The following is a 25,427-nucleotide window of genomic DNA, read 5'->3' on the forward strand; positions in this document are numbered from 1 at the left end:
GCGTCACCCGCCATACACAGTGTCTGCTCTTTCTTTGGCCGACTGGAGCCTGAGGCCGCAGAACACCCCCGCCTTCCTGTATCCTAGATAGGACAGATTCTGAGGTGGGCTCATGGTGCCAACTGTCGAGAGACCTGGGAGGAAGGATGATGCTGGAAACACATGCAGGCAGAGCCCAGGGGGAGGCAACGTGACAGCCGACGTTATTATTCGTACAGTTTTTTTCTTCCTATGTGTCGTTCGTACCCCTCTTCCTCCTGCTTCCATCCTGCGTGGTCTGCTTTCATCTGCAGCAGCCACAAGTAAATCGGGCTTCTTGAACCACAAGAGTTTGGCAGTTTTAGTACATGTGAAGTTTTGTTGCCACAGCCCCTATAAGCGGTCAGCAAAGCGGAGTTAAATGCCTATATTTTGCCATGCATGTTAAAGGCCCCTGGAGCCACCAAGGGTAAGGGGACCCAAATGGAAGATGGAGGTACCAAGGAGAGGGAAACACTACCACGCAGCCGGGAGAAAAGAGGCTGGAGGAAGCGCCCGCTCAGTAAATAGAATAATCTCCGCAGCTTTTTAAACAACACGATGCGCGGAAGCACCTGTTCGCTGCAGGGCACAACAGGCAGCGGAAGCATGGGCTTTTCAGCCGTGTGTCTCTGACCTTTTGCCCCAAACGCAGAGCCCCGCAGACCAGGCTGCTTATTTCCAACCCCCCTCATATCACTGATTCCTGCTCCTCCTGGCTCCTTCCCTCCCAGCCTTTGCTGGTGCAATGCCTCTCGCCTGGTCCCCTCCAGTTCCGCTGTCATCTCTGGGTGACACCTTTCCTCGCAGGCAGGTTTTGGCGCCCTCCTCTGGACAACGCACAGCACCCCCGTCGGCCCTCGCCTTTTCCCTAAATCCCTGTGGTTTAATGATCAGCTTATGGATCTGCCACCCTCAGGGACAGTTTGGCGGGGAAGGGATGAGGGGAGTCATCCTCGGAGGCTCTTGAATGTTTGTGGAATGAGTAAATGAATGAGCGAGTACAGTGAACAGGAAATCACAAGCCCCGTACCTGCCTTAGATAGCTTACCAGCCTCCTTGGGCGTGGCTGAGGAGAGGAAGTGGTCAGAGAAGACCTGGTGATCACCTTGGAACTCCCGCTTCTCCTTTTAGCCTTCCTGTTGGAGTTAGTTACCTTTACAGGAAATCTTTTCCCCGATCTTCAGCCCCACCCAACTGCAATCATACTTTGACTCTGCCTTTCCTCAGCCTTTCTGAATTTAGTCGTACATATTGAGCAGTTCTTGTTTCAGTTTTATGTGCATAGGGTTTGCTCTTTCAGCTAGGTTGTACATGCCTTAAAATCCTAGGTTTTATTTCCTAGGAAGCATTTTAAAAGAATGGAGGAAAAAAAAATTTCTCCAAAGTAATTTTTGTTCTGGCTACCAACTAGTTGTAAGATCTTAGGGCAGAGCAGTTAGATATTCTCCTTCCATGGGTCTCAGTCTCCCATCTGTAAAGTTAGAGCACAGAATGTTTTCTCTCGTGACTCCAGTGCTCACACCCTATGATTCTGTGCTTCTGACCCCAGCACCTTGCTTATCCTTCCCAGGACCTGGGATAGGGTTCCATCCCCGCATCTGCCAGGTAATTGAACTTGTTCACCCACAGCCTAGGCCAGTTCGCCTCTCAGCTATTTGTCAGAGCTCCTGGGATCAGGGGCATTGGTGGAATAAGTGTGGGGCAGCCCAGTGGAGACCCCTGCGGCCCTTGACTTTGCCTCTGCAAAGTTCTAGGTACCCAGGACCCTCCCTCAGTCCTGCTCAGTCTCAGTTCCAGTTCTGTACCTTGATGTGTGCTGTTTCTTCCCTTTGAAAGTAAGGCGGTTTGGAGGTAGGGGCTGACATCCAGGGGTCTGAGAGGAAGGCTGGTGCTAAGATGCGTGTTCCCAGATGAGCCAAACCTCAGTCTGTAAGACCTTGCTTCACTGGCTCTCCCTGGGCAGTCTGGTTTGCCTCTCTGTTTTCCGAGTGCATTTCCCTCCTGTTGCACCCACAGCACTGCACTGGTTTTTTTTTTTTTTTAAAGAATTACATTAAATCCTTTATTGGGATCACAGCAGACAGAGGTAGTAGGGACTATTTATTTATTTATTTATTCTTTTCCTTTCTTCTCTTCTTTTCTCTTCTCTTCTCTTTTCCTTCCTTCCTTCCTTCCTTCCTTCCTTCCTTCTCCTTTCTTTTCTTTCCTTTCTTTTCTTTCCTTTCTTTTCTTTCTTCACCAGAAATTTGGATTTCTTGAAGGCCGGGAATGGCTTGTTTTCTGTTTGGGAGAGTTTTTTGGTTCTTATTTGTGTTCTCAGCCCTCTTCCCCAGCTCCAGCCTCGTATCTCTCTGTCCAGGGGTGTGTCCTGTCCCTTTGTTTCTTTTCCTATTTGTTCCATCAGTCAGCCAGACCCCCAAGATTGTAGAACTGATGGTGAGTAAAGAGCATTAGCAAAAGGAACCCAGCAGGAAGGTAGCGGGTTGACAAAGATCCCTGCTGGCTGTGAAACGGTGAGATTTTAAGGATTGTGGGTTTGGATTTGGGCCCCTCTTATGAGGAGATAACAAGAACACTGGGAAGGGAGGAAAGAAGGAATATTACAATGCCTAGTACATAAGTGGCACGGCCCAGACCCTGCCTGAATCCTTTGTGCAAGATTGATTAGATGATGGTGGAGAAGTTTGTTGATGATATGTGTGCCAGGAAGTAAGAATTGATGGGGAAAGAGGTCAAGGCTGCAAAAAGAGTAATTTAGTCTAGTTTTATCTTGGGCAAAGGTTAGGTTCTAAATCAGTATTGCTAAAAGATAAACTGAGACATTATCAATTATTTTATGAGTTTACTTGATCAAAAATCGATTCAAATCTGGCAGCACCAAAACGGAAGTGGTTAAGAGTGTTCCACCAACGGGAGCCAGGGGAAAGACTTATACAAACAAAGCAAGGAAACAAAGAAAGGAAATTATTTGATCAGCTATAGCTTAAAACCTAGTTGGCTGTTTGAGATTGATTGTCCTTAGGGTTTGATTTTTTTTAACCTTGAGATATTTACAAGCTTAGATTTTTTTGCTTATATAGCCGCCATGGCATTAGAGCCCCATCAGTCTAATGGCCTCTTTGTTTACCTAACTTAACAGTATATAAATTGAAAATCTAGGGTATAGTCAAAATTACCATTGAAAAGTACTTCAGGAAGGCGCACACTATTAGAAAATGACATATTATTGCTTGTTCAGTTTAATGTGACCATTTTCCCCCTCCACTGTGGGACTGTTGGTTTTGTCTGTTGAGTTACATATAATGTCCTTGGCTTAGGTCTGGGGTCATGTTCTATGAAAAATGTGTCTTTTAAAATACCAGAATCATATTCGGGAGAGAGCTGCTGACATTATGGGAGATGGGCATATTTTTTCTCTGGATTTAACAACCCTTCTCCTTGTGCTTGACTTGCATAGCAGTTGTGTGTGTGTGTGTGTGTGTGTGTGTGTGTATTTTAGAAGCCTCAAAATACAGAAAAGCCTTGCTGTTCACTGTGTTGGTGTGTGTTTGTGTGTGTGTGTGTGTGTGTGTGTGTGTGTGTGTTTTGTATGTGTGGTGTGTGAGCCAGTCCGTTACAAGATTCTACCTTTGCTCCTCATTGCCTAAGCTGGCAGAGAATTAGTGGACTCCTAGATAAAGAATAATCCCAATTATCTCTTAGTTTTGACTAATTGGAATGTTAAATGAGTACTAAACTCACATCTCCAAATTCTCTGTTTTGTCCACAGGTTGCTCGTGGGGGCCCCTCGGGCAGTGGCCCTCCCGCTGCAGAGGGCCAACAGAACAGGAGGCTTATACAGCTGTGACATCACCTCCCGGGGCCCTTGCACACGGATTGAATTTGATAATGATGGTATGTTCCTTTGCACTCACTCAGAATTCACTTGGCCAACTCGCCTGTACCCCACTTGCCACTAAAAGCCAGTTAAATTAAGAAAATGAAGTAAGGTATTTCCATTGTTATGTGAGGAAGGAAGAGAGGGTACAAGCATTTGTTCTTGGAGAGAGCCCTCTTTTTATTGCATCAGCCTTGACTGTTCCTTGTTTGCCCTGAAAAACATTTACTTTCTAAATCACTTTGGAAAGAGGACCCCCTTGCTGGTCCTCCCAACACTTGTTTCTAAACCAATATGGTGTATTGATGCTGCCACCTAGTGACATGCTGAGGTTCTGCAGGATGCCATTGAAAAGCTGAATTTAGAGCAGTGAAGAAGATTGAATATGTATATCTTTTACGTAGCAGCCAAAAGTTCTCATTTGCTGTTAAAATATTTGGGAGAAAGACAACTTAAATATCAGATCTTTCTGAAATGAGAGCTGACCAGCATGGATAATTTTTGTCCTACTCTCTCAGATAGAGGCTTGTTTTGTGAGGGCTGTATGTTGGCAGAGTACCGAGAAACTCCAGCCAAACCTAATTTGACATACTTGGTTTAGGTAGATTTGAAGATTCATGTTTATGTTCTTCTGCTTTTTCATCTTTTAGAAATAACATTTTTTCTCTCATTAAAAATAATACATGTTAATTGTGGAGAAACTTGTAAATGATACATCAACCTATAAGGAAAAACCTCGAAACCTACTGGTAGTTTAGACATAATCACTCTTTATTTAACATTTTGATGTTTTTCTTTATGTCTATTTAAAGTTGTTTAATTTTCATATCTTTGTAATGATTTAAGATTGGAAATTGTGCCTGCCTTCTCATTGAGGAAGGCAAATATTTGCGTACGTCATAACAGTAGGTTCAAATTAATACTGAAATGAGCACATAGTAGTGGTTTCTCTTTTTTGGGGGGAGAGGGTAAAAATAAATGTATCCCTTTCCTTTTTGGCAATGATAGAAAGATATAAAGTGAATCTGAGGCTTTGTCTTCCCATCCCCAGGAAGGAAAAGAACAGTTTTCATGCTGTCGTGTCACAAATTTGGGCGTATAGGCACTTTTCAGAGATATTGCAGGTTTGGTTCCAAACCACCACGATAAAGTGAATGTTACAATAAAGCTAGTCACACAAATTTTTGGTTTCCCAGTGTGTATAAAAGTTATGTTTACACTATATCATAATCTATTAAGTGTGTAGTAACATTATTTAAATTAAAAAAAAAAAACCAGTGTACCATATAACCTTAATTTAAAAAATACTTTATTGCTAAAAAATGTTAACCATCATCTGAGCCTGTTGGGAAAATGGCATCAATAGGCTTGTGCAACGCAGGGCTGCCACAGACATTCGATTTGTAAAAAACCCTGTATCTGTGACGTGTAGTAAAGCAAAGCACATTAAAACGAGGTATGCTTGTATGTAGAGAAGTGCCCGCTTTTTATTAGTTTGGATGGTAGTTGGAATTTGGAAACTGGATTTTTACATTGTTGCTTTAAGGGCAGATGTTAAAGGGCTAATCTATAGTCTTACAGTTTTCAAATACCCCTCTGTACTCAGGACCCTGTGTGTCAGAGAGGGTCAAGGGCCCCACCAGATAGAGCTATGTAGTTTATGTAAAGGATTTTTTGAAAGATTCTTACCAATAACCATTTACCTGTTTTTTTAAATAATTTTTCTGGATTGAGTAACTGAATTTACTAAGTAGCTAGGCTTGGAGTCAGGGCAATTTAGAAATCGTTTCTTGTATTTTTGTTTCAATTGGTTCTACTGGTTCTATCCATTGGTTCATTGACCGTTTCAGTCACTTTAAGGTCCTTACTATATGTACATAACCTGTGCTGCTTTCCACAGCCGACCCTTCATCAGAAAGCAAGGAAGATCAGTGGATGGGGGTCACGGTCCAGAGCCAAGGGCCTGGGGGCAAAGTTGTGGTAAGTGTAAGGAAGCACGTTCATTCCTCAGTGTCTTGAGTGCCTATGTGTGCCAGCACCTGGTTTATAGCAGTGACTATAACAGGCAGAGGCCCTGCCAGCATGGAGTGTACATTTTGGCATACTTACTTCTTTAAAGCAGAAATCGATCTCAAAAGGAAATCAAAGCATTGTTTTTCCTACGATTCCTGATATACTTTGAAACAGCCATACAATCTGCTTTTCTTTAGGACTTTCAGATTCAAAGAACTTGTTTAAAAAATCTTTATTGGATATCTCTAAAACTCTACATGGTCTTAAACAACAAAACTAGACATGGTCCCAGATACTATGTAGCTTTTATAGACAAGATATAAAAAAAAATATGGCAATGGTCATGGAAACTAAGATAATTTTAAACTCTCATTATTTATTCTGAGCCTCTTCAAATAGAAGTGGTAGCGAAGTTGAGAGGGCTCATTAGATGGATTATGCTGGATGGCCTTGGATGTGCCCCCAAGCTGGATTATGGTGCTCTTTCTGTGTCTCTTTCAAAATCTGGTTGCTATAACAAATGTATATAGAATTTTGAGAAAAATGAGAATTTTATTGAACATCAAATTTTGATATTTAAGGGCAGCATTATGGGAAATTGACTTGGATATTGTAAAGTATTTTCAGCCTGTGTCACATGGAGTGTAGCCATGAATACCTTATAATACTATAGAGATTTTTTCATCTCTCCCGGCAGTGTAATTCTCTTTGCTTTATAGAATAAATTTAATCTCAGAGTTCAGAATATAAATTAAGATTTAGGCTTATAAGGAAATAGTGTGGGTAAAAGGAAAATGTCTTCGTTTTAGCTGTGTTTGCCTGATCCCTATGAAAGTGCATTCATGATTTCTCTCCTGGAAAATTATTTTTGCAAACATACTAATTTGAAGATTTATACAGCCACTAAAATCCAGTTAAATTAAGAAAATGAAATAAAGTATTTCCATTGTTATGTGACAAGTAAATTTGCAAATCAATTGCTTGTGGATTATGAATTGGCATTCAGCATTTGGATTGGGGCATTATTCTCTGGATGAGAATAAGACTGAAGACCTAGTTTCTATATACTAGATAATGGTTTCCTTAGTGCCATTTTGGGAGGATTTGCTGGTTCTGGGTCCAGTCGCAGTATGAAGGCACATTTAACATCCTTTTTATTATTGGCAACTTTGTTGATTTATAATGAAAAATGTAAGGTTTGTAGGCATGACTGGGCTACTTTATGTTTGTAGACATGTGCTCATCGATATGAAAAAAGGCAACATGTTAATACAAAGCAGGAATCCCGAGACATCTTTGGAAGGTGCTATGTTCTGAGTCAGAATCTCAGGATTGAAGATGACATGGATGGAGGAGACTGGAGTTTCTGTGATGGCCGATTGAGAGGGCATGAAAAATTTGGTTCTTGCCAGCAAGGTGTAGCAGCCACGTTTACTAAAGACTTTCATTACATTGTGTTTGGAGCTCCAGGCACTTATAACTGGAAAGGTATGACGTGTATTTATAGAAATACAGATTAAAATGACTACACAATTTATATATACATATATATATATACACACACACACCATATATATATACATATATATATATACACACACACACCATATATATATATATACACACACCATGATTTAGTGCATTTTAAATTAAAATGCGCTATGAGGTACTTCTATATTATAGAAATAGGGTAGGATATTAAAATCTCTATATGATTTTTAAAAACAAATAATGGTGGAAATGTATATTTTAAGAGATTCTCTCTCTACCAGCAATTTACATTAATACAAGGAGTTAACTCTTTTTATAAGACTATAATAATTAACATTAGTAGTTTTTGCTGTTTTATATTTGCCTATTACATGAAGCTGAAAGTCTTAATTTTAAGGTAGCGATCTGAAAACTGAGCAGATCCGAGTGCTGTCTGTCATGTACAGATAGCAGCGTATTAATACAGACCTTCATTTTATTGTATATTAAAAGACCATATTTTGCTGATAGAAGGGTAGATAACAGATTAGGGAATTTTGAGATGATAATTTCAGATAATTCACATAAAAGTTGTTAATGCTACAGTTTAATTATTGTGATATAGATAAAAGGAGACACTGGGAGAGAGGAGAATGGCCCACAGTTTTTGGCTGGATGAAGTTGGTCAGCTCCTGTAATAAAAGTCTAACTTCTATGAAGAAATTAAGCAAGTGTAGACAACGACCGTATTATAAAGGACAATTAACTTTAATCTGTAATGAAAAAAATCCATTTGAAAATAAGACTTTTCGAGAAATTTATTAAAATAAATCCAGTGTTATAACATTTTTACTAGTCAGGAAAAACTTTGGAAAAATTTTCCTTTTCCGTTCAATAACTTCCAAGTTTTAATTCTTATTAGAAATGATTCTTGAGAACACCTTCCTCTGTATGTCATCCGTAGTAACCTCTGGGAGTAATATCCATTGGCTTCTCCACCCCCAATCAGATCTTTCACATAATGGTATTTGTCAGATTATTTTGAACTAATGAAAATAACACAATGAAATAGTTTTATTTTAGTAAGAATAGATGCCATACATAGTAAAACAAAACCATAAAACAGCCACCAATTATGTATGTTTTAATTTGTGGGAAACATGTTTTATCTGTTTTATAAACCCTGATTTAAAAGATTACCATTTTTTAAAAGTCACAAAGTGGACTTAATATGTGAAATCTTTTCGATGAAAATTTTAAAATGATGAAATCTTGGTTAAAATGAAGAACAGATTAAAATATTAAATTCATTTTCACACTATAATAAAGAAAAATTGATTTTGGATTGTAGAAAATGTAAGGTATCATATATCAGGTTCATATATTTTTTAAAAAATTCTTTTCTCTAGATTTAGTAAACCATTCCATTTTCCATTGGTTTGATGGCATTGTAAAGATAATTCATGAAAATGCATGGGACATTTTTTTTATTACTAGAACAAATTTCTTTTGTAAAAATTTACATGAACATGATTTTTTAACTTTAATAACTTCAAAAGTCATCTTTCTTTTCTGCCTTTTCTTCCTCTAAACTTTTCTTGCTGTACTCAGTGATAATATGAGAAATATTAATTAGGAACCATTTATTTTATTTTGTTTCATCTTTTTTTTTTTTTTTTAACCATTTCATTCCTTTAGGGATTGTCCGCGTAGAACAAAAGAATAACACTTTTTTTGACATGAACATCTTTGAAGATGGGCCTTATGAAGTTGGTGGAGAGACTGACCATGATGAAAGTCTAGTTCCTGTTCCTGCTAACAGTTATTTAGGTAGGAACGAGAGTAGATGATGGCATGCCTACCTGTTCCGATGCCTCTGTGTGACACTGCCCTCACAGGACCTTGGGCTTCTAGACTGAGGTGGAGCCAGGGGCCTGTGGCTGCATGTACTGGAATTTAATTTAATTTAGGCCTTGGTGATCCTGAGGTAATCTAACCGATGCTTGGGATCCTTCCCTTCTGACCTGGGCTCCCTCAAGTGAGGAGGAAATTTGCTGTCTCTTAAAATCACCTGTCCTCCACATGGAAGTCTGTTTCCTCAGCTAATGTCGCCCTCTGTAACCTGAACTTGGCCGTTCATGCAGCCCGGAGAAAGCATGCATGGGTGTTAGCAGGGAGCCAAGCTGCCTTCCCTCTCCCTTCAGCGCCTCTTTCTAGAGATACTCGTAAGAGCTACATTTATGAAGTTACTCTTAAGTGGCAGGTCAGGATCTCCAGGTCCTTTCTCTGTGATTGCCTTTCTCCAAGGGTTGGCCCTGCTTCTGGATTGGGGCCCTCATGTCACAGGGCCCCTGGCGGGTTGGCATGGGGGCTTTCCAGCTGCGGCTGGGCAGGACTGCCAAAGCAGTTTTGAGGACACCCAGATTATGTCTAAGTGCCCATTTCTTAACTCCTAAGGCTCGTTTGCATTACTAATGGGTGTCCTAAATTATTCATGTGCATTATGGTAATTACATAAAGGCTTTTAAAAGCTTTAATTCTTGGTATGAGTTGACATAAAGAATAATTACTGTGCATTTCTTGGAAAAAATGTAAAAAATCTCCTAAATCTAAATAGTAACCTCTTTTTTTAAAAAAAGTGTCTGTATGGTAGAGGTATATTACTGGAACAATGGAAGGTAAAAAAAGAAAAAATAGGTATAGCTATGAACATTCTAAATAATGTGTTAGTAAATACTTAAAAATTGTTCTAATTGTATAGATAATGTATGAACAGTACTATTAAATTTTTTTCAGGCAGTCCCTATGCCCCTAAATTAAAAATTTGGTGTGAAGGCATAGAAGAGGGAAGAAAAATGTTACACTTACCACTCATTAAGCATCTACCATGTTCTCTAAGTCACGTGCTATACTTCCCGCTTCATAGGTCTTATTTGATCTTCCCAACAATATTATAAAATAAGCATTATTGTTCCTCATTGCTGGGTGTGTAAATGCTGTGTTAGTAGTGGCTTTGCAGGACAGGAAAGGAACCAAGGGGCCAAGCAGTTTGCAATCTCAATGATTAAATATGGGTTTTCAAGGTAAAATCCTTTTCAAGGAAAATATTATCAACAAACCAGCATTTCATTTAAATATATTTTAACAGACAACTTCTTTTCAAATGTATTTAGGGATTAATTTATGATAAGACATTTAATTTTAATGGTTATAGGCAAGAAACCAACACTCGGTCTTTAAATAGATGGATTTTATAAACTTAGCTGCTATTGGAACATTTGATTATTAAATACAAGTTTGTGCTGTTATTTTAGTTGTTTGTGCATCTGTCATTTCAAAAAACCAGTGGGTTTTAGGAATAAAATAATCTGCTTGAGGTTTTGGAAGCTGGCAAAGAGAGTGGCTCGCTGGATACAGTGGTGGCCTCATCATCCAGCAAGAACGGTGGTCACCGTTGTGCCTCTTACTAAACATAATTGCTTTTTCTTCAATCTCTCTTGTCCCATGCATGTGTACAGGCCTGCTGTTTCTGACCAGCGTTTCCTATACAGATCCCGATCAGTTTGTTTATAAAACACAGCCTCCCAGGGAACAGCCCGGCACATCCCCCGATGTGATGATGAATAGCTACCTAGGTTCGTGACCTCTGAGATGACAAATAAATTGTCTTGGTCATGGTCATTTAAAATTTTTTTTGATCCATACAGAGCATAAATCTTTTTATTTTCTATTTCAAGTGAAGCAACCGTCAAAAGCATGCCACGGTGGAGGCTGCCAGATGGTTTTCAGAGCCGGATTCGATTATATCTTCCTATTCTAAATTTGTGGCTCATCTTATTTTTCAACTCACTTCACAGTTTGAGAACTGCAGCAGTAGTGGTGAAGCTTTTCATAAGTAAAACCCAATAAGAAGGGTGAGCTTATACTATTCTGCTTCTGCTTCACCTTTATATGGGAGTATTTGTTTAATTTCAATGGTCTTAATATGGGCATTTTTATTTGCTCCCCATCACATCTCTATTTGTGACCTGACATCTTATCTGATGCTTATAATTAGATATTCTAACATTTTCTGCTCTCCTGACAAGTATGTAATTGATATAGAAGACAACATGCTCACCTCTGTTGTTTATAGAGGTTCTCAAATACTGTATCTCATCAATCATGGTTTTGTTTGCATGTTTGTGTCTGAGAACTAAGTTGGTCCAAAATAATGAAATGCTGTCTGTGGTGTATCAACGATGTTAACTTTTATTCTTGCATGATTACCAAGGAGACTGATGAATATGGAAGTTATTAATCACTGCATTATAGCAGAACCCTATATCATGCACTCAGTGATGCTATTCTCAGGTTGTATCTGATGTAACTTTCCCATGGTAATTCAATATCTAGCTTGATCTCCTTTTACAGCAGTTCCAATATTAAAATAGAGTTCGAACTGATTCTTCTGATGAGTGAATGCTTCATGATTCAAGTTATACAGATGCTAAATAGCATAGGTTCTTTTCTTTAAGTCTTAACGTATTTCCACAGACAGCAGTGAAAGAGCCTACCACTTTGTACTTGTGTCACGTCTCTACTTAGTTCTGTAACTCTTTCATATCACAAGTATGATAGTTGGTGGGAATCAGAAAGAAAAGATAGTGATGGAGTTACCACTGTTTGATAGTTCCTGAAAAACGGAGTTGGTGTGAACGGTTATTTTGTTTTTCTAGGCTTTTCTTTGGACTCGGGGAAAGGTATTGTTTCTAAAGATGACATCACTTTTGTATCTGGTGCTCCCAGAGCCAATCACAGTGGAGCTGTGGTTTTGCTGAAAAGAGACATGAAGTCTGCACATCTTCTCCCTGAACACATATTCGATGGGGAAGGTCTGGCTTCTTCCTTTGGCTATGACGTGGCAGTGGTGGACCTTAACAAAGATGGGTATGAGTGTCTCAGTTTATTTTATTTTGTAAAGAAATCATTGCTTCTTTGGCTTCTGTAGGTCTTGAGAAGAGTCATCCTTTCAGGTTAGTTGATTCAAGGAATATTTTTGCTGTCAAACATTTACCCTCCTATCATATATCTTTATCACTAATATTTTGGCAGCAGACGTTCATTACCTTCCTCAGGGTGTAGGATTATAGCTTTTTTAGTTTACAGTTTTTATTCATGTCTTGAGATTATGGGTCTGTGAGAATTAAAATTTGGGGGGAAAATTTCTCGAAAAATGACAGCTACATAGTTCTGTTCTATAATTTCTTAAGGCGCTCTTGGAACATCTAGAATGTCCTGTTGAAAGTAGGAATTGTGAAAAACTCAATACATAGGTCTGGCTGGTGGTGTCTGTCTGGGTCTGGGGTGGAAGGTGGAGGGACTTGGAGACTTTCTTGGGAGTCTCCCCACACTGTAGATCTAATATGGAGAACTGGTTTCACATTCTTACCTTCCATATTTTCCTTTGGGCAATTATTACAAGCTACCTTGGTTTTAAAAGAATTATTTTAACTGATGAGATATAAATTCCAGAGTTGAGGCCCTTTCTATCATCTCTCTTTGTGTCCTTAGTACGTGGGCTGGTGGTGTTCTCCCCAAGCTCACTGTGTTAGCCAGTGGTTCACAGTTCTTCCCTTCATTATGTTTTTAGGTGGCAAGATATAGTTATTGGAGCCCCGCAGTATTTTGATAGAGATGGAGAAGTTGGAGGTGCAGTGTATGTCTACATTAACCAGCAAGGCAGATGGAATAATGTCAAGCCAATTCGTCTTAATGGAACCAAGGATTCTATGTTTGGCATTGCAGTCAAAAATATTGGCGATATCAACCAAGATGGCTACCCAGGTATATAATAAAATGGTTACGATTTTATGGGTAGATTATTTGAATAATGATGTCTTATGGCATCTTATTTTAAAACATTGTATCAAAACATTTTAAAAAGGTAATGTTTGTTAAAATGCGATATTGTCAACAGATATTGCAGTTGGAGCTCCCTATGATGAGAAGGGGAAAGTTTTTATATATCACGGATCTGCGAAAGGAATAAACACCAAACCAACACAGGTAATCCAGTAATGTAGATTTCTGTAATGGGGGGGTCTCAGCTTTTTGCCTTGTAATAGAATATTTAAGTTTAAGTGAATTTTCACACCAATCATGTTTTATTTATTTATAAATCAACAATAGTATGAATTTTATGTTTTAATAAATGTATTATTAGGAGATAGCTTGGAAATAGATATAAATGCAATGACTTGCTTGTTTTAATTATAAAATTTCTTTGCAAGTTAGAAATCAAAGGAATCGAAAGGAAAAGACTATTCTACCTTGACGGCATAGATAGAAATGTGACATATTTCCTTTAGTAACATAAATAGAGATGAAACCGGGCAAATGAGATGATTGTAATTGCCTAGAGAATTTAGACACCAAAAATTAAAAATTGCTTTTGAGAAAAGTAAGACATTTGGAGGGCAGGTAGAGAGGTTTGGTTTGAAATACCCTGATCAACTTAATAAAGTAAACAAGCTCATCAAAAACAGGCTCTTTTATCCTTTCAAGGTAAGTTAGGTGACTTTCATGAAACATGAAGTGTTGGATCATATGTATACTCATTTATTATTTAATATAATGTATTTATAAGTGAACTCTTAAACTTCAATTCGAAAGAAACTTGTGTGTCTTTTTCAAAGGGTGGTTCAGAGGCTTATTTTGGTGGCCCAGTGTCCATTCTGATGACCTGTTCTTTTCAGGTTCTTGAGGGTAATTCACGTTTCTTTGGATATTCAATTGCTGGAAATATGGACCTTGATAGAAATTCCTACCCTGACGTTGCCGTTGGTTCCCTCTCGGACTCAGTAACTATTTTCAGGTGTGTTATTGCTGACTTTAGTTAAGCATGTTCAACAGTGGGGTGCACTAAAATTTTTGACTTTTCGAATTGAAATTCGTCATGCCTATACTTCAAAAGACAAAAGCTTGTATGAATTTTAAAGATTTTTCTTTTGCGAGTAGTATAGCAATGTAATAAAAACCTATTTTGTAAAATCTTGCTAATTTTGAATCGAGGCAAAGATAGGTCAGAATTGGTGAAAATGGTTACCTCGTAAATGTATTTTAAAACCTTTATTTTGATAGAAACTAAAACATAGAAAATCTGACAGTACAAATAATATAGATAAGGAAATAAAAATACCCTATATTTCACCCCATTATTAAACTACAAAATTTTGGTTTTTGTAGTCTTTTATTTTCTGTGAATGTGCATGTATGTCTAAAAACTCAAGGTCATAATGTATGTATTGTTTTATAACCTGCTTTTGTCAGTTTGTAATGCCTAGTGGACTTTTTCCTTGTAATAAGTGAGTTTATAATGCATGGTGGGCTTTTCCTTGTCTGTCATTGAGTACTTCTCTGAAATGAAGTTAGTGGCTGTCTGTGAGGCATCACATTGCTGGATCGTAGTTCATTAACAACTGCCACACTCTTATTGGACATTTATGTTGTTGTCCATGTTTGGTTTTTTCCATGATATGCAAAGCTGTGGTGAACATCCTTACTTTTGTTCATGTTTTGGATTATTTATTATGTTAAATTCCTAAAAGCGAGTTGCTGAGTTGAAGGGACTGTGTGTTCCAAGACTTTGGATTCACATTCACCAGTACAATCTCCAGAAAGGTTATCATGGTTTGCCAGTCAGCTGTGTTTGAGTCTGCTTTTCCAGTGATTTCATCACTGCTGGAAATCACCATTAAAAATTGTTATTTTTTTGAAAGTCTTTTTTAGTTTAAAATCACATTCTTGTAAAAATGTTAATACAGAATTGCAGTAAGTGCAAGTTCCCCAATATTCCCATCTTTCACGAATCAGTGTTTAATAGTTTTGAGTATCTCTCTACTTCCAGGGTATCATCAAAAGGCCATACTGTAACTGCTCTTCTCTAATCTGGTTCTTAAAAATCGAATCTCTTTCTGTTCTCTCTCCTTGTCAGTATGGATTCGTCAATCTTGTTCTTTTAAATAACTTAATATCATTCTAAAATATGAACGTAATGAATCCTTGGTTGATAGGATTTTTCAGATAGTCTCTGACTTCTTGTACCAAAATGGGGTAACCAAGTCTTTCCCAGCAGATAACCTTTAGTTAGTTGAATATTTGCTTCTCTATGTAGTTGATACTTGAACATCCTTACTTTCCTGTCCTCATAAGTGGGTTTACTCTGAATCCTGTAAACTTGTTCCTTTTTTCCATATAGATAGTATGAAAGTAAAATTCAGAACCCTTTGATAATGAGAGGAAAATCCACTCCCTTATTTTACAAATTCCCTTATTTTGCAAAGGCAGCCCAGAAGTTGCTTAAGCTTTTAAGGCTGCATTGGATCCTGCAGGAACAGGGCGTAGCACCTAAATCTTCCCAACCTCAGTCCCCAGGCATTTTTCCCACAAAATCATACTAGAGTTTCCAGGTAGTTTATAAATAGGTGCCAATTAAACACAGGACAACTGGGCCAGTAAGATTTGCTTTATGTGTTAAAAGACACATTTTTCACTATTCATCGATATTGCACACTCAGAATTTTGTGTAGATGTTGTGTGTTTAAAACAACAAGTAAAAATAGGGTTTAGGTGGAAATGTGTGTTAAAATATTGCCCTTTGAAGTTTATGCCACATTAAAGCCTTAATACTATGATATTTAAAACACTAGCATCTGTGGCAACTGGTTTTAAAAGATTTGCAAATTTTTGCCTTTTAAATATGCTCTCAAAACTTCGAGTGTATCTAGTTAGTATTTTAGAAACTAGCAGCCTCCTAAATGTCAAATAACAGTAGAAAGGCAAATGAGATAAAAGGAGGTGAAGACACAGACTGTGGGCAGTGTTCACCCCTTTATTGGCTCCCACCTTCCACCTGAGTGTACTCATGCTCGCTCTAGCTCCTGAAAGATTGATTCAGAGGTTTTTGAATCAATTTGGATTGGAATTCAGGAATTCATTTTCCTGTCCACACCTTTCTCTGGGATGGCTGGGTTTACCGCAGGCCCACTAAAGTCAGTCTAACCGAACCTGTGTGGTAATGAAACTGTGGAACCCGTGCTGAGCTCTGGCTGAGGGGGGCGATGGAGGTGAGAGGCGCAGCGTCTCCCCATCGCACTCACAGCCCCAGCCACCATTTACTCGCATTTCTTGTACGGGTGGCAGAGGTCAGGTCACAGGCCCATGGTGACCCCTTTGGCTGTGGGGAGCAGGGGAGAATATATGTAAAGGAGAGAGAAGATGGTTTTATATGGTGAGAAGGGCCGAAGGTGTGGGATTCCAGCTTAGTGTTTGCGAGGTTGGGGTTAGGCAGAATAGAGATGGAAAAGGTTAAGGGATTCAGGGTTTTGCTTCCAGAGATATTGTGGGTGTAGAAAAGTTGTAGTCAGTCCTGGCAGCAGAGTTAAGGTTGGGGATGGGAGGTTCTGAGGGAGGATAAGGAAGGAAATGTTTGTAAAATGGAGACCTTTAAGTTTTCAGGATCGCCTGCGTTACTAAAATTCACGTGGATGTAGAAATCATGATAGTGGGCAGCCCAAGTGTTAGGCGTATGTTGGTGTAACCTTTTTGGAGGGTATTTTGGTAAGATTAATCTTAATTTAAAATGCACATATTCTTTGACTCAAATTCTGCTGCTAGTTATTTATCCTACAGATAAATTCAAGTGTGTGCTTAGATATATGTACAAGGATGTTCGTTAGATCCAAAAGCCTGAAAACAAACAACATAAATGTCTACTGATTACGGACTGCTTAAATAAACGAGGTTATATTGGTGCCATGCAACACCACATGCTGTGAAAAACAAGGAACAAGATTTATGTGTGTGGATCTGAGAGGACCTCTGAAATGTTAATGAATGAAAAACAACAACGAGCATGAAAAGCTCCCATTTCAAATAAGTATATATGTGTTTTTGTATTTAATTTTAGATATTTTTAACAGAAACACAGACTTTGGTATGTGTCTGGAAGGACACACAAGGCTTCTTGGGGGTTTACAGATGAGGACAGAGATACAATACTTGCTTGAAAACTCTGCAACTTTTACATATGATACATATTACTCTTTCAGTTACAAAACTCCAATATTAAAACTATAAAGCATTTTATAATTTTAAATAAATTTTATTTAAAAAATTTTAATATGAGGGGAAAATTACATGTGAGAACACTTTTTTCCTGTGGTTTCTGAGGTGTAGTATGAATTCATCTTATATTCAAAGTAGCAAAAGGCTGAGCTTGTATTTTACTCCTTTGTCTTCAGATCCCGGCCTGTGATTAACATTCAGAAAACCATCACAGTGACACCTAACAGAATCGATCTCCGCCAGAAAACGGCCTGCGGGGCCTCTAGTGGGATATGGTGAGGGTCCTGCTGTGTCCCGCAGTCCCCTGCAGTTTCACACCTCAGCTTTGTGAGGATCCTATTGGTCTGAGGAGCCACAGGGAAGATTGAGAAATGGGCAAAGGGAAGAGAAGCCACAGGGAAGATTGAGAAATGGGCAAAGGGAAGAGGAATCTATCAAGCGGATATATAACACTTTACTCATCAATGGGCAGCGGGGAGATTTGAGAGCTGGGAAACATATTGAGTTTTTTTCTACCGCAGTAATGCATCTTTTAAGAAATATATGTTTGATTTCATACAGCCTCAAGGTTAAGGCCTGCTTTGAATATACTGCCAAACCTGCTGATTATAATCCTTTAATATGTAAGTACCGACTACACTTAAAAATGATATATTTTCTATCTGCCAGGTTGAAAGTTTTGCACAAAGAAGAGAAAAATAAAACTGCAGTGGCCAGAATGGGTCCATAAATTACTGTTTAAGGAATTAAGTATAACCGTTGTCTTCTCTTTAATCAGGAGGGCGAAGCACATGAGGGAAAAACTCTCCTTTTGGTTCCCATTTGAATTTTCCAGAGCAGATGGTTTAGGACAGAATGTCTTGGAAAAGTACTCATTTGCTACCACACTGTTTCCTCCATTTCTGTCTTTGAAAAGCAGTGTGGAAAATTGGTTTTGTGGTTGTGAGGTAGTGGGTGACGGTCGTAGAAGAGTCTGCAGGAGGTGGAGCACTGCGCAGAAGTACTGCCAATTTATACTCTTTGCTCATCGGTCCTCTCCCAAAGAGGCCACTGTGGCCCTGAGTACCCAAGCTGTGTCCCCAGGTGCAGGCCTCTAGGGGGATGTGAAGCCTGGCCTTGACAATTCAGAGACTTGGGCCCCGCTGCTGGCTCTAGCTTTGATGGTGACGGACCCTACAACACAGAGCAAGTGCCTTAATTTTCGAGTTTTTATTTTCCCATTAGTTAAAAAAAAAAAAATGCCTCTAATAGCAATTAGATCTCCACTGTGTGGAGATCAAATGAGATAATGCGGTGAAAGCAGTTGGTGATTTATAAGGTATTGTTCTGCTTCCTCTTCTTAATAATCTGAACAGGATTTTTGCCCCTAATTTTGACAAGGCTAATGATACCCTAATAGTGATTATCAGTCACCAAGCCTTCTCTGGTTTGTTATGGGAGTGTGAGAATTTAAGGAAATTCTTTTACTATCCCAGAATTTGGCGAATAAGTCTTCTTTCACCCAGTTCACACTGTCATAAACCTGCTTAGCCTTCGTTTTTCTAGATTTCAACCCTTCTCAGGTGGTCTCTTCATCTCCCTTATCTTCATAGGCCCCTGCTGCTGGGCAGTGTCCTGCTGTATCATCTCTTCATGGTATCTGTGAACTTTGCATGAAGCATGCTTTTAATGTTGGTGTATTATGACTTTGCGAACAGGCGGAGCTGTACCCTTTCACTTTGCTTTTTGATGCATCTGGCATTTTATTGAGTATAGAAAACAATTCTTTGCGTGGCTTCTAATGCCAAGAGAACATCTTCAGTTATTTCTCATTGTCTGTCCTTCTTTCAGTATCATTTGTTATTTTTTATCCAATACCTTACACTTGCCTGCTTGGATCACAGGCCTTTCTTTTTCTTTTTTCTTTCTTTTTCTTTTCTTTTCTTTTTTTTTACCGTTCTATTTGGAAGTGGACTAGAGAGACAAGGAGAAAACTGTGATTCTTTGATGAGGCAAGGAGAGGAGATGGGGAAACATTTTTTTTCTTTTTTTAATTAAATTTATTGAGTGACATTAGTTAATTATATAGGTTTCACGTGTACGATTCAATAATACGTCATACCTATGTTGCATTGTGTTTTCACCATCCAAAGTTAAATTTCCTTCCATAGCCATATATTTGACCACCATTTTAATTCTGTTAATCTGTCGTTTTCTCAAACTACTCTGTCTGACTACAGATGTGAAATCTCATCAGAGCAGTCCTTGTCTCCCCCAAATCAATATTAATTTTATATTATAAAACTACTTCATTAACCCAAGTGTTTATTGATGGCCTATTATGGATAAACTTTTTTTCTCTGAAGTCATTTAGAGAAAACCTGTTTTTGTTGCCTGTATTTCCACAGTATTGGGAAATTCTAAATCAAATAAAACAGAACTTCCACAAAGCTGCTGCATAAGTCTGTTCCCAGTGGCTGAAAACGTGGGCCTATTGTTTGACCAGGCTGTTTTAACTCAGCCATCCTAGGACGTGGTATTCCATACATACAGATATTTATAATTGAGGCTTAATGAGTATTCTACTTGGCTTGCCCCTCAAAAGGTCAGCAAAGGTGGCCTGCAAGGATTTTAAGATGATGTGAACTGTCTGGAGGGTTAGGGAAGGTTAGAGTGGGTTTGGTAGATAAACGGTTTTAATGCACCCACACCCTCCCCTACTTTTGCTGTGAGGGGCACTCAGCATGTGAGCCTTTATCTGGTTCATTGTGAAGTTAGCAGGTCACTGATAAATGGATGATGTCAAGGCTATAGAGGGCCTAAAATGGAGGCACATTCCATTTGGCAGCCATGACATTTAAAAATTCTTTAGATGGACACAGAAATTACTATCGAAACTGTCAGTGTTTCTAAATTTTGGTCTCATACATCTGAAGCACTATCGTTTTGGCACATTGTGTGCTTTTGTGTGCAAATGTGCATAGGTGTCTATGTCGATGTGGTGCCAGTTACTCTTGCTTCTGTTCATCTATTCTTCAAATGGTATTTCTGTCAGGTGTTGTGCTGTGAACTGGCCGATTTCCCTGTTCCTGGCTTTTCCAAGGAAGATGGTCAGGCAGTTACTGTGCAGTGGGCTAAGTAGAATACTGTCAGATCCCCCAGGAGAGGCCAGGAAAGGCTTCCTGGAGGAAGTGATGTCCACGCTGAGATCTCAAGGAAGAGTAGAGTTAGCCAGGGGAGGAGGAAAAGGAGAGGGTCCAGCTGGCAGAGGGAGAGAGTAGTGACTCATGTAGAGGCCTAGAGGCAAATGGGAATGTGGACATCTAAGAAGCTTTACAATCAATTGTCTTTTGTGTTTGTGATAGAGATTTAGAAGCTGGTGCTGCCTCTGTCTGTCCCTCACTGTATGCCCCTGGGCCAGTCACCTGCCTCTATGGGTCTCCATTTCTTCATCTGCAGGAAAAGGGTATTAAAATAGATACTCTCAGAAGGTCTCTGTATTCTAAACTCTAATGTGAGTATTAAAACGTGGGTTGTTAAAGATTTAACTTTCTGCGTGAGGCTGCCTTCTCTGGCTCTGTACACCGATGGGTTTGCTTCCTCTTCTGATGGTTAATGAGTAATTAATGAATAAATAATTTAAGTATTTGCCTATAAAGAAACATAGTTAGCAGATACATCCAGCGAACTGGCAAAGAATGCATTCTGAAGTCGAGGAACGAGATTTTGATCATCAGGATCCTGGCTTGCCTCTAAGCTCCATTAGTCTAGGTAATCAAGAGCAGGGTGTGCTTCCTAGAGCTTTGGAGGTTGAAAATTTTGCTTGTGGGAGCTATGTTAGCTGACAGATAGGCACTCTAGCCACTGGAAGGAATATGTTTTACCTTTTTTTTTTTTTTTTAAGTGAAAAGTCTCATCCTATTGCAAAAAGACTTCTCCATCTCTAATATATATTTCTTTTTTAGACAACTATCTTTTATCAGTGCTTATTAAACTTTAATGTGTATGGCAACTTCCTGGTGGTGCTGTTAAAATGCAGATTCTGTTCAGTAGGCCTGGCTGGGGCCTGAGGTTCTGCATTCCTGGCCAAACTCAGGAGATGCTGCTGCTGCCGCTGCTGCTGGTCTAAAGACATTTTTTTTAGTTCATTTTTAAAAATTTATTTTCCAATCACAGTTCACACATTGTTTTCAGGTATACAACGTAGTGATTAGACATTTATGTACCTTATGAAGTGATCACCCTGATAAGTCTAGTACCCAACTACACCATACATAGTTATTACAGTATTATTGGCTGTATTCCCTGTGCCACACTTTGCATTCCCATGACTTTTTACAACTGGCAACTTGTACTTCTTAGTTCCTTTCACCTTTTTGAATATCAAAGCACTCAGTCATTTAAGCAGGGGCCTATTGGAGGAAGGGTCAGTTTAGGCCCTTAGGGAGTGTTGGGTCCTCGCCTGTTAGCTTTAGTATTCAGAGTTCCTGAAGTTCATCCAGAAAGTGATTTTAAGACAGTGCTCAGAGGTTTTGACTTATTCTCGAGCTCCCCCTGGTGGCCCAAGGAAAATTTAACTTTTAAGACACAACAATGGGCAGGAAAGGACTGCTTGATTTGAAATACTATTAATTCAATCAAAATGTACATTATCAGGAAACATGAAGAGAAACAATGGCAGTGGGAAAAAGTGTTCTTCTCGAATGAATTAAAATATTTTTAAAAGGAGGCCAGCATTCTTATAGCTGAACTGTGCGTGAATGTACTTTAAGTTTATGTGATTTCTGTCCATTTTACCTAGCCATTGTGGGCACACTTGAGGCTGAAAAGGAAAGAAGAAAATCTGGGCTGTCATCAAGAGTTCAGTTTCGAAACCAAGGGTCTGAGCCCAAGTACACCAGAGAACTAACTATGAACAAGCAGAAGCAGAAGGTGTGCATGGAGGAGACCCTCTGGCTACAGGTGAGGCCCGCAGCCAAACCAGTTTCTTAAAGGGGACAGAAGTCAGTTTTATGGTAGCATATGTAGATTTTTGAAATGTATACCAGCAACCTATTATTCAGTATGAAATAAAAGCATTGTTTTGGAGTTTCCCAATAACATTTATATCATACTTACTTAGATCTCTGCATACTTTTCAGGAAAATATTAGAGATAAACTGCGTCCCATTCCCATAACTGCTTCGGTAGAGATCCAGGAGCCAAACAGTCGGAGGCGAGTGAATTCACTTCCAGAAGTTTTTCCAATTCTGAATTCAAATGAACCCACGACAGTTCATACAGATGTAAGTCTTTCTGACTTTTGCTTTTTTATGGTTTTGGCCATATTATTATACTAAATCAAATGTCTTTGAAGGCAGGAGGACTAGTGATTTGTGTTAAAGGCCATTCCTTTGTATTAAATAAGCTTTTTAATATAAGCAAAGTTTGTTTGAAGATTTGTTTCTCAAATTAGCAACAAATATAGAAAAATAAGGAATATAATTTGGAGCCAGAGAGTATTTTTCTTAATAAATGTTGGCCACCGCAATTTATCGAGACTGTAATTTGTGGAACTTCTTATTCTCACATCAAGTTTCTCTTATAGCTGTATGTAGAAAGAATAGTACATTGTTTGTTTGTTTGTTTTTACCATTGAGAACATTAAGATGTAGAAAACAATCGTTTGAACATTAAAATCAAGGAATATCAAAATTCAGCACAGCGAAAAAGTATTAGGAATGAAATAGTCATTTAGTGCCAAATGTAGTCTATGTTGTCTTAGAAACAAAAATTTATGTTACACGGCTTGCTATATAGCCATGAAATGGGGTCTGTTTGCTAAGGTTTTGGATGGTTGAGATGTAAGATTAGGCTGGGGAGCTGTGGCATCTTGATTTAGCAATTTGCACTTGCTGTCAAAAATTTAGTTGGTGCTGGAAGTTATCTAGCCCGAGATTCCCAGTTCCAATGGCTCACTGACAAAGCTTGTCAGAAGTGAGTACTTGCTGTATTAGGCTTAGAAGCTGATGCCTAAATCTACACGTCATCAGCCTTTAGTGTCACCAAATATAGTTCCTCATACTTTTTTTTTTTTTAGGCGAGGCAATCCTTGCTTGACCTCACAGATTGCAAGGAGCTTGTCAGCTTACAATCCCTTATTTTTTATTTTTTATTTTTTATGCCTATATCACCTGGTCTTCCTAGGTGGTCACCCATCCAAGTACTAACCAGGCCCGACCCTGGTTAGCTTCTGAGAGCAGATGGGATCGGGCTTGTTCAGGGCGGCATGGCCGTAGACAGTTCCTTATATTTTTGATGTTACTATCTTAGTAATATTTTTTGTGTATATTCCCAGCTCTGTAGTCATGTTAAACATAATAGGCAAGGAGACAGTTTTCCTAACGATCAATGTGGTTATTGAGCACCCATTAGCACTGTGCTGGATATTCTGTGCCATTTGCTTTCCTGACCTTAAACTCTCTTTGTGAGATAGAGAGAACATTAGATGCATGCCAGAGTATGTTTGAAGCTTGACTTCTGCTATGGTAATTGTCACACAAGGAAATGAACTATATGGAAACAGCTAGTCACCTAAATGGCAAAAATTACCACAGTTTTGTTTTTCTACAGGTGCACTTCTTAAAAGAGGGATGTGGAGACGACAATGTGTGTAACAGCAACCTTAAACTAGAATATAAATTTTGTACTCGGGAAGGAAATCAAGACAAATTTTCTTATTTACCAATGTAAGAATCGCTCTGTAGCACTAGCAAAAATGACTCTGGCTTTGCAGTGGCTTTTGTTAAAAAAGGGTTTATTGAAAATGTATTGAGGACTTTGTCATTTTTCTTTTTTTTTTTTAGTAGTCAAAAAGGTATTCCAGAACTAGTTCTAAAAGATCAGAAGGACATTGCTTTAGAAATAACAGTGACAAACAGCCCTTCTAACCCAAGGAGTCCCACAAAAGATGGCGATGATGCTCATGAAGCTAAACTCATTGCAACTTTTCCGGATACTTTGACTTATTCTGCATATAGAGAACTGAGGGCTTTCCCTGTAAGTATATTTAGAGAGCAGCTAAGAGGAAAAATCAGCGCTATGAGAAGTGAACGTATTGTGATCTAGTGTGTGTTTTTCTGTTACAGGAGAAACAGTTGAGTTGTGTTGCCAACCAAAATGGCTCACAAGCAGACTGTGATCTTGGGAATCCTTTCAAAAGAAATTCCAGTGTAGGTGATGCCTTCACATATTATATTTTACTATTTTAAATACCGTTATGATGTCGATGTGGTTGGCCTGTGTTAATGACTATTTTTATTTTTTAGGTTACGTTTTACTTGATTTTAAGTACAACAGAGGTCACCTTTGACACCACAGATCTGGATATTAATCTGAAGTTGGAAACGTAAGAGTTGTTTCAACCTTTCCATTCAGAATTATTTCATGAAAACCTAGCCAGTCAATGAATTGGCCCCGATCTAACTCATAAAAGAAGTGTAATTGTAATGAGAAAACTGTTAAAATAAAACCCTATTGTTTCCTTTTCATTTTCAGAACAAGCAATCAGGATAATTTGGCTTCAATTACAGCTACAGCAAAAGTGGTTATTGAACTGCTTTTATCAGTCTCTGGGTAAGTGTTTGTGTTTAGCATAACAAATCAGTGTTTGAAAGAACCATTTAAAATCCTTACTAAAACTGGTATTTTTAAATTTAACAGAGTTGCTAAACCTTCCCAGGTATATTTTGGAGGCACAGTTGTTGGTGAGCAAGCTATGAAACATGAAGATGAAGTGGGAAGTTTAATAGAGTATGAGTTTAGGGTAAGTTGCAGGAATTGGTCCTTTTATTGTAATAAGATACCGGAAGCTAACAATATACTACATTTGATCTTGAATATGTAATTTTAATAAGTAATAATAATAAATAAGTGTGATAGATGCTTAGTTAAAAGTGAGTTTGCCAGTTTTAATCAACAT

General features: G+C 38.6%; 1 protein-coding gene and 1 pseudogene across 2 annotated transcripts in view; one reads left to right on the plus strand and one right to left on the minus strand.

Moving 5' to 3' along the window:
- The window catches only part of ITGA6 (integrin subunit alpha 6), a 69,159-nt gene that overhangs the window by 26,925 nt on the left and 16,807 nt on the right, over positions 1-25,427 (plus strand). For both annotated transcript variants that reach the window (XM_006921196.3, XM_015596690.2), the window contains exons 2-19: positions 3,791-3,915; positions 5,799-5,878; positions 7,144-7,399; positions 9,080-9,211; positions 12,100-12,310; positions 13,014-13,207; positions 13,341-13,429; positions 14,119-14,237; positions 17,665-17,763; positions 18,050-18,111; positions 22,269-22,429; positions 22,609-22,752; positions 24,080-24,195; positions 24,313-24,505; positions 24,595-24,678; positions 24,775-24,854; positions 25,004-25,081; positions 25,169-25,271. In XM_006921196.3, coding sequence (XP_006921258.1) covers positions 3,791-3,915; positions 5,799-5,878; positions 7,144-7,399; positions 9,080-9,211; positions 12,100-12,310; positions 13,014-13,207; positions 13,341-13,429; positions 14,119-14,237; positions 17,665-17,763; positions 18,050-18,111; positions 22,269-22,429; positions 22,609-22,752; positions 24,080-24,195; positions 24,313-24,505; positions 24,595-24,678; positions 24,775-24,854; positions 25,004-25,081; positions 25,169-25,271 — 2,326 coding nt within the window. The remainder of the gene's footprint in view (positions 1-3,790; positions 3,916-5,798; positions 5,879-7,143; positions 7,400-9,079; positions 9,212-12,099; positions 12,311-13,013; positions 13,208-13,340; positions 13,430-14,118; positions 14,238-17,664; positions 17,764-18,049; positions 18,112-22,268; positions 22,430-22,608; positions 22,753-24,079; positions 24,196-24,312; positions 24,506-24,594; positions 24,679-24,774; positions 24,855-25,003; positions 25,082-25,168; positions 25,272-25,427) is intronic.
- On the minus strand, positions 23,629-23,747 carry LOC112470517 (annotated as a pseudogene).

This window comes from Pteropus alecto, unplaced genomic scaffold (genome assembly GCF_000325575.1).
Source record: "Pteropus alecto unplaced genomic scaffold, ASM32557v1 scaffold3, whole genome shotgun sequence".
Lineage (NCBI taxonomy): Eukaryota > Metazoa > Chordata > Mammalia > Chiroptera > Pteropodidae > Pteropus > Pteropus alecto.